This window comes from Theobroma cacao, chromosome 9 (genome assembly GCF_000208745.1).
Source record: "Theobroma cacao cultivar B97-61/B2 chromosome 9, Criollo_cocoa_genome_V2, whole genome shotgun sequence".
In the NCBI taxonomy this organism is placed as follows: Eukaryota; Viridiplantae; Streptophyta; class Magnoliopsida; order Malvales; family Malvaceae; genus Theobroma; species Theobroma cacao.
In genome coordinates this window covers 9,072,695-9,088,134 of record NC_030858.1, presented here as the reverse complement: position 1 = coordinate 9,088,134, position 15,440 = coordinate 9,072,695, and the positions used below count along the sequence as shown (strand labels likewise).

General features: G+C 34.0%; 2 protein-coding genes across 6 annotated transcripts; both read right to left on the bottom strand.

Moving 5' to 3' along the window:
* On the bottom strand, positions 830–6,202 carry LOC18589018. 4 transcript variants are annotated; one of them, XR_001929533.1, is made up of 4 exons: positions 5,744–6,202; positions 2,593–4,341; positions 2,169–2,279; positions 830–1,134 (listed from the first exon to the last, which is right to left on the bottom strand). XR_001929533.1 is itself a non-coding variant. In XM_018127811.1 (3 exons), the coding sequence occupies exons 2-3, from the start codon at positions 4,102–4,104 to the stop codon at positions 2,256–2,258; spliced, it is 1,536 nt and encodes a 511-aa protein (XP_017983300.1). In that variant the 5' UTR covers positions 4,105–4,341; positions 5,744–6,202; the 3' UTR covers positions 1,486–2,255. The 4 variants fall into 4 exon arrangements, 2 of the variants coding, with proteins under 2 accessions (XP_017983300.1, XP_017983301.1); XR_001929532.1 differs by lacking the exon at positions 830–1,134 and adding an exon at positions 1,145–1,260; XM_018127811.1 differs by lacking the exon at positions 830–1,134 and having other exon boundaries at positions 1,486–2,279.
* On the bottom strand, positions 8,610–13,578 carry LOC18589017 (calcineurin subunit B). 2 transcript variants are annotated; one of them, XM_007013811.2, is made up of 7 exons: positions 13,177–13,578; positions 12,937–13,061; positions 12,727–12,823; positions 12,506–12,615; positions 11,797–11,871; positions 9,784–9,841; positions 8,610–9,318 (listed from the first exon to the last, which is right to left on the bottom strand). In XM_007013811.2, the coding sequence occupies exons 1-6, from the start codon at positions 13,244–13,246 to the stop codon at positions 9,791–9,793; spliced, it is 528 nt and encodes a 175-aa protein (XP_007013873.1). In that variant the 5' UTR covers positions 13,247–13,578; the 3' UTR covers positions 8,610–9,318; positions 9,784–9,790. The 2 variants fall into 2 exon arrangements, with proteins under 2 accessions (XP_007013873.1, XP_017983333.1); XM_018127844.1 differs by lacking the exon at positions 8,610–9,318 and having other exon boundaries at positions 9,407–9,841.

Below are 15,440 nucleotides of genomic sequence, written 5' to 3'. Positions count from 1 at the left end.
ACTGAAAGTCGATCAATGAATCTATTGGTACAGAAGACTTGAGTGATAAAAGCAAACATGTAAAACACAAGTACTGCAGTTTGTCAGTAAAACATGTTACAGACTGGATAAATTAGTACGTTCCTCATGTAGGTTCTTGGACATTACCATTTACAATAGAAAAAAGAATGCAATAAAAAAATTGTGTTTATCTCTGAACTGCTCCATCAGATTTTTCAGGAGATGGGGATTCTTCTAGAGTAAAGGATGTGTGGCAAGAGCCAGTGAATTGTGTTTCTCTTTCACTCTCTGCTGATGTTAATAACAACTGCTAACTACAAAGTGGATGGGGATCATGTTATTAGCCATATTATTATTCTCCTAGGCAGTGTCAACAGTCTCTGATTCATTAAATGTTCTCATCTCTGACATAAAACCAGTGATACAGAGAAAGAAATTTGGAAAGTGATCTAGTTTCTTAAAGGAGGGTTACCAATATTAGTTTGAATAATCAAATGACAAAGACATGGATCACGATGATATATTTTAATAATGGTTTGATTCTCCAGCCAAGCAGATGGGTGCAGTGTCAAGGTTTTCAAGTCATTATCGAACTGTTTTTGGCTTCAGCAAACTAGCAAAGAAGTGAACCATTTGAGTGGCAAAACTCATGCTACCTCTGGAAAATGCTGGCTGGTACATTTCACTATCTTGGTCTTTTCTAAAAGTGGGAAGAAGAGTTTCGGGCACTTGACACATTTATGAATTCTCAACTTAAATCAGTTCAACCCAGAATGGTGCTCTCCACGTGTCAACTTGCTATGACTATGAGAATATGAAGATATTCTTTCAACCATGCTAATTGCTACACATGTATAACTTCGTTACTCACATCATCAAATCCGAATAATATTTAGAGAAACCCTTTCATTGGATAAGGGTTGCAGAGTAGGTATCATGATATTTGTCAAGTAAGAATTCCACAGTTTTCCAGCCATGCTGCATAGTTGCAGAAACCACTTTGGTTCCTTCAGAGGTTGGATCTATCCATGTGTTCTAGAAAGATAATGGCTTGCAATAATTGAGACAAAATCCAATTGGTTACAATCAGCAAATCTGTCACATATCACAAGGCCAACTGTAATTTTGAATCCTCTGTGGAAGAAGAATAGCAGACGGCATCAGAAAAATCCTCTGTTGCTCACAGGAAATCAAATGAAGGTACATTGGAAATTCACTGGCATACTTTCAGCATGGGACTTAAAGATAATTTGCTACAAACTGCATGACGAGAAACATATTAAAAGTTCTTCAGGTTTGAGAAGCAACCTTTAAAGATATACATTTAAAATCCAGTCCTACATGACATTATAAAATAGTTAAGTAAAACGTTCCGATGGAAAAAAAATACATAGGTGTTCTCTATGATGTATAAAACGATTTCTTTATAACAGTTCAGTTTTCTGTCAGTAGTGAAGTTGCAAGATGTTAATACTAAACTGGGAATGAGAATGCAAATTCACTTTAAAGAGTTACAAGTTAATAGTATAAAAAAATTGTAGATGCAGTCTTAACCCAAAAAATCTTGCACATATATTATTCAGCTGAGACAAGAATGCTCTAATGACAAAATATCTTCAATATGGATATGGACTTTATATTCCCATGGTCATTATTGCATGATTTCTGTTCACTGCCCATCTGGATCCCTGCTGTATGAAGCCCACCTTAAATAATTAACCCAAAAATCTTAGTATGTGTAATCTCAGAAATTCAGGACTTAACAGCAGTTTGGTTAGTGTACATAGCTCAAAAAGTACTAGAAAATGATCATTTCAGTGTTCTTCTTTTCAGGCACTTAAGTGGCTCCTTGCAGCTTTAGTTTCCCATGTAATACCACATTTTTAATTAAGAAGTCCTTTGAAGTACTGAAAGAAGAATTTATGTGCATATATGAATAAGCTACTCAGCTTTGCAAAACCAACTCACTTTCAGGGGGAAAAATCATACATGAAAGAGCTCAAACAAAAACCCCCAAATTCTGCAGTATACACTTTTTTCCTTTCCTGATGGATGCATGTTATGCAATTTTTGCATCATATTCATTTTATATGCAAAACAAGCCCAATAAAAGAACTATCTATTTTCTCACAGCACCCACTAGAAAATCAAAAGATACCATTATATACATTATATGTGCAGAGCAGTCTTTTAGCCCATGATATGTCTTCACATCACTGGTTCTTGTCTGAGTTGATTCCACATTAATTGTTTGATTACAGCCAAAAGTGCAGCATTGCCTGTCCAGGTAGATCAGTCACATTATTATCAAGCTTTCAAGAAAGGAATATAAACATAATGAAATCCAGAACGTAGAAAACACTGAGTAAGCCTTTTTTTTTTTTTACTTGGGAAAAGGTTTTGAATCCTGCTCAAAGCAGGGAGTTCATAGATCAACTACTGAACAAAATGCTCAACTGCGATTTAGTAAGCCTTTGTTACCTGTGGCCATTAATATTTGCAAGAAGATCAAGGGAATAGAACCAATGTGCATGCAAGAGAGTGAAAAAAGGATAATAATAAGAAAGAGAAAACAAGAAGACAAAGGCATACCTCTTTGAGAGAAAGTAGAGTGACCTCATCCGAAGGAGTGGATTTCTTTGGTCTCCAATTTCTCATCTCAGATTGTATTGAATTAAGCTGCTCTCGTAGCTCCCTCAACAAATTCAGCTCCTCTTCCCTTCCTTCACTAATTTCATGCCTTGTATTGTTTCTCCCGCTCTCAAGCTGCTCAACTCTCTGAGTAAGCTGTTGCAACTCAGATCGATAATCATTAACACCAGTAGCTGGGTGAAGAAGAGCCGATTTGCAGTCAGCATTCGTCTGACCTCTCAGTTTACATAATTTTTTCTCATGGTTTGCACTTGGCAAGTTATTCTTCTTTACCCGTTCAGTTTCATATTGAGCAGGCGATATGCAGTCAGCATTCATCTCACCTCTCAGTTTACATGATTTTTTCTCGGGCTTTGCACTTTGAAAGTTATTCTTCTTTATCCAGTTAATTTCATCTTCTGCAGGTGACATAAAAGGTTCTTCCTGAATCAAATCTGGCTTCTTAAGCCTATTATCTCCTTCCAAAATTGACTTACCTCGACTCTTTTCCCCATTAAAGCAAGTTTTGTTTCTCTCACTGGTTTCTGGAACTTCAAATATATCTGGGACTTCAAATATATCATGAACAGTATTAGAGGAACAGGCAGAACTTGGAATGGCTTCTTTTCCTAATGAATCTTCATAACTTTTTATTTTGTGACATTTAGGGGGAATTTTTGCTCTTGATGGATCAGAGGATGAGCTGGTACTTCCAGACACTGATTCAACCTTTACATTTGAAAAGTTATTTTGACCAACTTCTTTACAATCTGAAATCTCTTTCACCTTTTCATCTAGCATTCTGATCTGTTCCCAGTAAGAATTGTAGTCACCAGCTGCTGAGTTTAAGGAACTCCTCTTTGAATCCGAGCTTTTATCATGAACTACCTGATCAAAATTCCCCACATCTATGCTTGAAGACAAATCTGCAACTGGAAATGTATATCTTTCTTCATCAATAGTACTCTTCTTTTGATAGAAATCAATTGGTAAAGTTGCTGGCAGAGAGCTGAGTCTTCTCACAGTGGCTTTGACGCCCTTTTCTCCAAGAAATGCATCATTTCTTTCTGAAAATGAATTCTCTGGAAACTGTTTTTCAGTATCACCCAAATCATCACAACCCAAGCTTAGAAGTTTGTACTTGTACGCCTGAATTTGGTATTCAAGAGAAGAAATTTCCATTTCTTTCTGGTACATGAGATCTTCGAAAATTGCAAGAGACTCCTCTGCGTGGCCAATCTTTTCTTCAGCCAATCTCTTGTATTGACTTGCTTCCATTTTCACTGCAGCCTTTTCTCCTTGCAAACGCAGTATCATAGACAAAGCTTCATTAGTCGCAGTAGCAGAGGCTTCTCTTTCCTCATCCAACTCAGCATAAAGCTTCTGCAGAAGTTGCTGTTGAGTGCGAAGCATTTCTTTTAAAGCTGTGATATCCGTTTCCTGACTAGGCAAAGTTGCGCTACTACCAGCCATGGCACATTAATTAAACTTGATACAATGCCAAGCAGATGGTTCTGACTTCTGAAAGACAAACAGACCAAATTTCTCCCATCATCAATCACCCAGAAATTTATCATTTCTCCTTTTCATATTCATGTGAAAGGCATCCGAAATAACAAACTAAACATAAGGATCAAGTTGCATCCGAGCATTTAGCTCATTGATTGGTGCATGATTTTCCTGCCTAAATAGCAGAGTTTGAATCCCCCTCTTTCAATTATTAAAAAAGAAAAAAAACATAAGGACCAAGTTATGAAATAGAAGGATATAAAACCACATAAACTAAAGAACTGTTCCATTGCTCAAACACATACAATTCAATAAAATATACGGTTATGACAACTAACCAATCAAGCTAGAGGGAGCAAATAACCACACCAGGAGCGGCTCAATAAGCTTAAAGGTCTAAAGCAATTATCATATATTTTTTAAATGACTAATATAATTTTTTTTTTTTACACATGCATGGCTTAATCTTTGAGATAAACATAAAATGATTAATATAAATTAACAATTAAAATTTAATTTAATAAATNTATAATAATATAATATAAACTCTATATTAAAATAAAAAAGTATGTAAATATTAAAACAATAGTACTTAATTGTTGAATACTTATTTCAAAACCGTAAATAAGGCTTACGATTTTATGAAGATAATAACATAATAGACTTCTTATTTATTTTTTGAAGAAAAATTGAAATTAAAAAGAAGAAGGAAGAAAGAGCAAATGAAAAAAGAAAAATTCAAAAGTAGATTTTATACATTAAAAAAATTAATTTGATATAAAAAAAATAGTTGTTAAAAATTATTAAATATATTGATTGAAAATAAAAAAAATAAGTGAGAAAAAAATAGTTGTTGAAGATGATTAAATACATATGATTATTAGTTGATTGAAAATAAGAAAAATAATTGAGAATTTAATAGTGTTTTAAAAATTAAAAAATAATAAAAATTAAAAATTACCTTATGCACAAAAATAAAAAAAAATAATTTTATTAATTATTAATTATTTTTATATATTTTTAATATAATTAATTATATTATAAAATTATAAAACTTTTTCAAATTTGAAACCTCTCTAAATTGAAACTTAAAGCCTTTGCTTGGCCCTAGAGTCTTTCCTTGAATGACTTCACCTAAGGGTCGGCCCTAAACCATATACGAAAACACATAGATATTTTCTTTTTGGAAAAATTCCACAACTTTCACTAACAAACTATCAAGATTGCAAACACCAAATCTTCTTTTATGTTTCTCACAATCTCACATGCCCAAAACCCATTAAAATCCAAGAGCTCTCTCACAATCTCTTAAAGGCACATTTCAACTCTCTAAAACAATCACGCTCAACCTTAGCACATATTTTTTCAATAAAAAGAAGTTCTAAACTTATCTACCAAGTAAAAGATTAATTACCAAATAATTTTTTCAAAGTAATTCTAAACAAACATAAATAGGATTTGAGTAAAAAAAAAAGAAAACACCCAACATATTTCCGGAAAAAAATAACCGTATACACACTACATTATACTGCCAAGATTCAAAAACCAAAAGAGAAACTAAATTCCAATAGCTATCCAAACTCCAGAAGAGAAACAAACGTACCTGGTAGTTTTCCAGAAAGAAACAAGTTCAATCTTCAGAACAGGGCCCCTGATTGACGAAGAAGATGATCAAACCCTATTCTGAATAACAGCCCTCAATCAGTATACCAATGCTTTTTCATGCTTCAACCTTTCTCTGTTCAAGGAATCCAAAATATCAATCGCTCCAGCCTCCCGAAAACCAAGAGGATAGAAACTCAAAACAAAACCCAGTTTTCAATTCTCAATCAAAGCAAAAGAATTCTTTTCTTTTTGTTTTTCCTATCAAAATGAAACCTGGGAAATCCTGAAATCTGTTGGGTATGGTAAGTCTTATTACAGACACGGATTGGCTTTTGCTTTGCTTTGCATTTCAACAAAGCAAAGTCAAGTTCAACCGTGTCAGGTAAAAGGAAAATTTATTGAAAACGATTTTGGCAAGGCAATCTTGATAAAGAAGAGGAAGAGAGAGAGAGAGAGAGAGGGGCATTGGAAACTGCTTTGGAGAATTAAAACGTAAAGAGTAAACCCCTGAAATGCTAGATATTTCCAAGATTAACTCACTGTTAATTATGGGTGATTAATGATTGCCAATGTGGGACCTTGTTTCCATGTATTTCTTTTCCCGCAAACTTTGTTCAAAGCCTTGGATTTTTAAAAAGCCGTTGAGGTTAAAAGCCATCTTAACGGCTATTCGCGGGTCCACATGTCTTGCCGACCAGTTCATTACTCTGCCCGTCCCACGCGTTCTCTGTGTCTCAGACATAAGTATATGGCAACTTTAATTAAATGCCTTTGATCTCCATCCTTAATTTTTAGTTAAAGGTTAATCTCCCAAACAAAGCCTTTCATCTGACATGCCTTTCAATCAAATATTCTTACAACATGTCCTTTATGTCCAAAAGCATCACTGGACAAGACATTATAGTGGACAAGACCCCAAATTTTGTTGCGAATTTAAATTTTGAAATAAATAAAGTGAGATTTGTTGAATAGAAGAGGATTATCTCTCATTTGGTAATTAAAATATTTTATCATGTCGCTCAACCTTGGATCAATAGGGCACTCCTATCCTCCCGAAAGGATAGTCAAAAAATATATATATTCTTAGTCCACTATTGGTTCAACATTTATTTTTTTATTTTAAAGAAAAAATAATCGAACATGATTTTTTAAGTACAGAAATACACGTATTTACCAATAAATCAAATTAAGTTTCACTGTAAGTATATTTATATATGATGAATTTTGTTAATAAGAGATTCTGAAAAGAATGAAAGAGTAGTACTATTTCTCTTTTAATAAATAAATAAAATAAAAGGCAAGGTTGACTTGTACTTGTTTAATATTATCCATAGTGGCTTGCAAATTTTAGGCAACTTGGCATGGAACGTGTTCAATTTTCAGATCTGATGTGCCATGGCTTGTAGTTTTTCAAGTTCATACAATTATTATCTTCTCTGGGCATGCTTTTCTTTTTTTTTTTTATTGAAGAATTATTTGCACATGGTTTGGGCATTAATTCTTGGGGAACATCTCATCGTTCTTATATTCAATGTCTTCGCCACTATGTTTGGTTGTCAGTATTTTTATTTTGGACCATGAACTGGTGTGGATACTGGCAAGCGTTGGCCTGTAATCTAGTACAGCCCAGAGGTGAGGAAGGGGGAAAAGAGAACAATTAGTAAAATATAAGAAGAAATTTCCTCGTATTTGAGTCACATGGAAGGTGCAATCAAGCGTATGGGCTGAAATTCAGGCTCTGGTTCATGCAGGAGTTTGGATACGGTCGTACGTGAACAACTACCATCAAGTTAGTTGTAATCAATAATTATCAATCTGTCGCCATTGCGACACCGACGTCAACTGATTGTAATTTAAGATTCTAATTTAAAAGTCAACTTTAGGATGGACAGAATGAGATTCATGAAATGCGAAAAAAGTCTCGCTTTTTGCTATCCAAAATCACATGTAAACATAAAAAAAAAAAAATGACAACTTAATAAGAACTAGATATGGATAATTTTATGAGAGCTAACACCCACATTGACGAGAACCACCGACCAGAGAGGGCATGGGCATGGAAAAGCCAAAGTCAAGTTCAAGTATCATCAGTTTTGGAGAAAACTTTTGACACTGACAAAGGAAAGGGAGATAGGCTCACTTGATCAAATTCCATCCCATCATGTTGGATTAATTACAAGCTCACAATGGCAAACGAACCCCAACCTTTGCCCGCACTAAAAGAGGATTTTCATCAAGATTTAGAAACAAAATGGACTCGATTTATCGATGACTAATGATGGGTGTGACCAATTACGCTAACAAAATAGATTTCAAAATGAGGAGGAAAGAAAGGAGAGAGAATGGAGGAAGAAAGAGGGCGAAATTTCCCTTGTATGGATTACTAGAAACGAATAGGAAAAAAAATTGGATATCTCATAATTGTTATTCGATAAAGGTTCAGAAGGGAGTGAATGATAACTTATAAAATACTTTACTATTATTTCATATTTTAGTTACGTATGTTCAAATAAAGAAAATTTGTTGGAGGAGATGGAAAACAATGTGAGCTTAACGGGCCCCAAATCATTGACACAGCTGTTCGGAAGGAGACATGACACCGACAAATTCCTCACAAAACCCTTTATGGAGAGCTTGCTCCAATGATGTGGCAACATTTATGAATTTGTGGAGAAGGAAGGTCAGCTCAAATCCTACGCGCTCTATATGTCACAAAGAAGAAAAGACTATAAGACATGTTTTATTTTAATTTGAGCGGGTGAAAATAGTTTGGTTTGGAACTGGCCTGAATACAAAGTAGATCATATCACAACCTTCGACAGATGGCTTAATAAAGTTCTTAATATGAATCATTTGAGCAGTGAGGAAAAAAGGATGCTGTCTGTGTTTACAGCATTCACTTGCGGAAATATTTGGAAGGCTAGATGTTAAACAAACAAAAAAGGAAAAGAACAGGATCTGATGATGACAGGGGTTAGAATAACAAGCGTAGTAACAAAATATAGAGAGATGATACAGCAGAAAGGTGTCAAACAGACTGAAGAACAGAAAACAGGTAAAAAAAAAGAGTTGGACAGGCTTGGTGAGGGATGGGTGAAGCTGAATCCTGATGGAGCTTTCAGTAATAATCCTCCAAAGCTGCAATTGGAATAGTTACTAGAAACATCCAGGGCAGAGTGCCAGCAGGGGCTGGAAAGATTGTAGATGTAAACTCAAGTATGGAAGTTGAAGCAGTGGCTAATAAAGAAGGAATCGGATTAGCTTGTGAGCAAAATTTCCAAAGGTCATCGTGGCGACAGACTGAAATTCTGCATAAGAACCTAAATCAAGCAAGCCTTGCCCAGATTGGAAGTTCTTGCCATTGGTGACGAACATAAAAGCTTGGTTCAGAAAGTTCGAAACTGTGAGGGTGAACTGTATCAGTTGTAAGAACAATATGACTGCCGATTGGGTTGCTGCTCAGTCACAAAGGGAGATGTGCCTTTCAGATTGGGTTAATATAACCCCATCCTCCTTGGTATACATATCCTTGATAAAAATTGTCTTCCTGCACCTCCCTCAATTCTGTACGGTCTTGAGGTACATTGAGAAAGTTGAACTCCTCAATTTTTTCATAAATAGTCCATATACAATACATTAACATATCTACATTTGTTACCTATCAATAAAGTCTTTTTCTACTGGAAAAATAAATAAATAAATAAAGACATTTGTCAATACAAATAATGGGAGTGTGTAGGGTTTTGGAAGGATAAATGTATCTCTTCCGATCCCTCCCACTAAAATGTTTTTCAAACAAAGGAGAGATGCTACTTTCTTTTTCTCCTTCCCATTCAAAGAAAGCACTAAGGAAGATAAAGCACGAAACAATTTATAGATTTTAACTATTTCAAGTTTGGTGACATGCAAAAAGGTTAAGTTTTTTAAATTGCCGGAGTTAACTAGACACATTAAAACAAAAGCATACAGCATCAACTTTTTTAAAAGAGACATCTAAGCTGCCAATGATAGGAATTCACTGTAGTAAAGAATGGTTACCCTCAGGTCAATCCACTGGAACCTCAACTTCCATCTTCAGTCCAGAGCTCCCAAGAATCTGCAAGAAGTGCAGTCAAATTGTATGCAATATAAGAGCTTTACAGACGCATTAGATACCAAATAAGAAAACCTTATACACACACACACACATACTATGTTAGATGATAAAACAAGCAAAATTAGCATAAGATGTCAGCAATATCATCTTGCAGAGTATTACATTAGTAAAATGTTTTAAGATTAAAAAACTTGAAAGAAAGCAAAGTGAACAGCAAACCAGGCTAATCCTAAAAGCACTGATCATCTATAGAAGTACAGATTATGCAAATATATTCTATATGTTCATCCCAAAATAGTGAAAGAATATAATGAATTAATTCTAAGAGCTTCAAATACAACAATTGGGATAGAAGTGCAAGAAAAACTGAATCTATGGAAGTTCCAAATTTCAAGCTAATTAAGACATTGAGCTCTCAGGGCACAGCTCAATCGGACCAAAAATCATGTACACATAGACAAAGCTACCAAGTAGGCATGAGCACACTCTATAGTTGAGACTCTGTCCTACCACAAGCAGACTTAAACAGAGACTCTATCAATGTAGCTTTATTCTGTATCAGGTCACATTGTACTCTGCCTCCAGTTAACTTGTACTACTGCAAGGTACTCTAATTTTAGCTCATGCACCATTCAAATTAGACTAGGATTCAAATGCACTTCGATTCACCAAATAATGCAGAGACAGTTGTCAAAATCAAGTGATGTGACACCAAAAAACCCAACTTAGACAGCTAGAAAAATCTGCAGCAGTAGTTAGAGTATGCTCTTCCATGGTTAAAAAAAAAAAAGATCTTCCTTAGAACTTAGTTACAGCAAACCATGATATGGCTACACTGTACTTGAGGCTTTGATAGATAAACAGCCGAATATAATTCTTCTCATTGCCCCCTTTTATGGTGCTTTAGTTGTAGGAGAATGATGATTTTTCTCCTTTTCACCTCCTCCTCTCATGCTCAACAGTTTCCCTAAAATTTGCAGAATTTGAGAAACTATTATGGTTTAAAACACTAAGCCATGTTTTATAAATGATGCATGATACTTCTTTTACCTCTTTTTTTCTTTCCATTATCATACTTTACTTGCTTGAGAGTCTTGAATAGCGGACTCTGCCTCCTATTTAGACATTGCTACCTACACTGACTTTCTTACCCAAAATATCAACTAGATTTCAAATGGTAAACAAATTAAATCATAATTATAAAGGCAAAGGTATGATACTAGATTCCAAAGTAACCCATAATGCTAGTTTAAATAAAGCTTGACTTGATAACTGTAATGAACTTAACCTTCCTGTAATAAGAGAAACAAATTCCAGCACTAATCTGGTCTATTATGAATTCACCACCAGCAACAACAACTAAGCTATTTCCCCACCCTAGAATCAGCTATATGGATCATACTGTATAGCTGTGCTCTAATTCGATACTGTATCCTCAATCAATTCAGTAAAAGAGAGGAGCTTTTTTATAGTTTCCATTCATGTCCCCTCTGGTCTTCCTCTCGTTCTCTTGACATCAGTATCCTCCATTAAATTGCATATTCTCACAAAACAACATACTAATATATTCCTAAATAAGAAAAGCTGATATAGAAGCCTACCAGCTGAGTCTATTGAGCTTCAAAAGAGATATCTCCATAATCATTTAATCTATGAACAAACATTTTAAAGTTTTGCCCTCATTTTAAATGTTAAAAGATCGAGAAATAAATTCATCAAGTATGTATGACCGATTTAAGAACAACTCTATCATTCAAACTTGCTCTCTCTCTGTGTTTTTGCCTTAATAGCTTTGTAAGAGCTAATCCAGTGCTACTCATTTCCATAATCGTCTGCGTGAATGCACATTGTAAGAACATTCCAAAATTCACATCAGCATTATAAATAACTCAAACCAAAATGAAGCTATTCCAATGTTGAAAAACAAGAAATATCAGATATAAAGGCAATGGTACCTTTACAAAGTCTGACATAACTAACAAGGACTCCTTCGTGTAGCCTGCTTCCTCGAGAACATGGGTCAAAACTTGCTGTGCCAAACACCAAAAACACATCAATAGAAGGCAAACAAATCTCAATATCATAATTTCTAGTGACAAAAAGAATTAAATGCAAAAAAAATGTATACTTCATTTGAGTATTGTTTGATTATCTCAGCAGAAAAATCACGGTTTGGCAGTCAGTGACCAGATGCATTTCTAATACCAACTGAAATTGAAACTACAGTGACAAAGAAACATCCACATTTTCCATTCTCTTCATCAATGTTCCAGGAAAAAAATTTTGCAGACCTATTATGGCATATCTCTTTTAATCAAATACAATTCCAGAGAAAACAACAATTTTTGAGTGCTTTCTTATACAATATCTGAAGATTGCAACCTGTTTTCTCCTTCTACATCCAGTCTTTTCTTCAGCATTGATTTGTTTGATATTAGTATCGTTAAGCCAGTAAAAAGGATGATGCCTTGGATGATAATTTGTTTTAGAAAGTGAATGATATCAAACTTTATCTTAGAAAAATGCTGCTTATCCTATTTTGCACTTAAAACAACAGCACAATGACACAACACAAATTCCAAATGTTTTTCCTGTCAATTAAACAGAGAGCAAAGAAAAAAAAATGTTGCATTAAACTAATAGAAAATTTAATTAACAACTAACCTCCCTCTGTTGTTCAGATATGAACTGGCCGGTCAAATCATGCAAAACATCCAACATGTCATTAAAGGTAACTTTCCCATTGCCATCCGAATCATACACCTTGAATATAACTATAAAATAAATGATTTAAAATTGAAAAATTTCAGTAAAAAATTAAAAAAAGGGCAGAAATTAACTAAGCTTGATATTAAATTAATTAATAAAAACTAAGGAACCGTTACATTCAATTTTGTGTTGCAGAGTAGCACGAGGACTAAACGCAGACAAAAACGCCACGAATTCCTTGAAATTCAATCCATCTAGCATCCTCAACAGTCTCTGCCAAATTTTAAAAAACACAATTTCACCAAAAAAAAGAAAAGAAAGAAACTCTGACGACGCGCATTTTAAAGACAGAAAATGAACAAATTGAGAGAAAAAAAGAAGAAAACCTGAGAGAGAGGATTAACAGCGAACTCAGGCACGGACAAGAACTCCTCGGCGGAGATGAAACCGCCGCCGTTTCGATCCAACTGGCAAAATCTCTGGTATAGAGACACGATCTCTTGCTGCGAAACTGCAGATCGATCAGAAAAACGCACAAAATCAACCGCTAGGAAAGCCTAAACTAGTTACAAGATCAAATTTGGAGAGTAAATTTAGGTGAATGGCAGCAATAGCGAGTGACTTACACGCGTTGTTACAGTGTTGTTGTACTTCTTCGATGTCGTATTGAGTAAGCATCGACGACGTGTTGCCCATTGATGTTTCCGATGAAGAGATTTGTTTTTTTTTTGTGAAAATGTTGTAAATTTTGTGCAAATGTGGTGGTTAGTTTGATTGGATTCAGGAATATTCAACAACCTTTGCCTTTGCCTTTGCAGCAGGGGAAGCTAAGGTAATTGCGGGTGGTTGGCTCGTGGCAGGTTGGCGCGTGGGCAGAGGGCACGTAATGTTGGCGTTTGAAGGTGGTAGTTTAGTTTGGTAATTTGTCTGAAAGTCGTGGATACGCTGATCGAGAACAAGATGAAAGGTACAGAAGAGGAGCTTTCACTTTCATTTTCCACATTGGCTTGGGTTTGGGGATTGGATTTTCTCCTTCTTTTCCTTCTTCCTCCTAATTTTGTTTTATTAACTAAAATTTTCAATAAATTCTTCCAATTTGATTATTTATAACCGAGATTATACGTTAGCATTTAAGGTATATAAGTTTAAACTAAGCTTATTAATTAAATATCTAAAACATTAAATTACATTTTACAATTGGTTTGCAAAGATAAAATTTATCTCGCTATTTATTTTGGGATTCAAGTCAAATTTTACTATATACTATGGGCCAATGTTAAATTTTATCACTAAATTTCAAATTTTCATTAAATTTTATCACTATAAATTTGTTAATTTTGTTGATTTTTTAATAAAAATAAAAAACCAACAAAATTGTTATTTGTATGAATGAAATATTTTGTAAAACATTTCATTTCTATTATTTTAAAAAAATCAATAAAAATTAAAAATACAGTGGTAAAATTCAATAAATTGAAATGTTGTGACTTTAACTCCTTTGATTTATGTACTCAAAACTAAGGCTGAGCAACGGGTGGTCAACCAACTGGGCCCGATGATTTTCGGTTGGAAATGGGTTGGTTGATCGGCTCCGGTTAAGGAGCTGGTTGAGGGCATCGGCTTCTGTGGTTTCTAGACTTAGTCGTTGGTGGGGAGTCCTCCCCTTTGAAACCAACCGAATAACCAACCATCATTTTTCTTTTATTTTTTTAATATTGGGTAATGTTATAATATAATTGTGACTGATCTGTTGAAGTTTTCTGTTAATTAACCTTCATTATTTAGTTCAGATTTGTTGAAGATAGTCAAGGATTGTGATTGACATGGGTTGAGTTTGCATAGTTTTTTTTTTTTCAATTTTTAGAAGGTGTTTTTTTTTTTTTGTTAATCTAAGATATGATGGAGGTGAGTCCACTTGTTAGCAGACTCTGTTTAGAAACACAATAATAGGGACGAACCAAGGATACTAAAAAAGCAAGCCAACTTTTCATATACTACATACATTGCATTACATCCTTTATATCAACATGGAAACATATTAATTAACATCAAAACAGTTGTCTGGCCTTTGCTCGAAAATTTATGGTTGATTAAAACGATGAGGAAGCATGGTTTGGACAGGTCAAGTCAATGCAAGTCGTCAACACTGCTAGTCCCAAAGGCAAAACCAAAGCCCACAACCCCTTAACTGACCGATCATGGTTGGTCACGATCTGATTGGTTTAGGGCTATAATTATAATATAGATAATAAAAAATAATATTACATATCAAATAATATCTTGAAATTATGAGTCTTTTTTATTTTGATTTATTTTGTAGATGTATATTTGATTATTTTGTAAACAAATAGAAATATCATGTATCCTTGAATTTATTTGCTAGTAAAACTTGCATTGATTTTATTAGTTGCAACAACATCAGTTGAAAGAGCTTTTTCAGTAATGAAATTTATAAAACACAGACTACGCAATTGAATAAGTAATAAAAGGATGAATGATTACTTGGTGACATATATTGAAAAAGATGTATTTGAGAGTGTTTCTACTGATGATATCATACATCGTTTTTAAAAAGTGAAAAATTATTGTGGACAATTATGGTTATCTTAGATATTTTTACATTTAAGTATTAAATAAATGTACTGAATTTACATTTTCTTTAATTTAATGTTAAAACTTCTAGTTTATGAATTTTAACATATTTATTATTATTATTATTATTATTATTATTATTATTATTATAACACCACTCAAAAAAATTCCTAAATCTATCCCTGTCCACAATCAAAACCAACTGACTGAACCATTGCTCAACCCTACTCAAAACTTATTTAGTTAGTAAATAGTTGAAAAATTAAAAAGTACAATTAAACTATAATTATCAAATTGG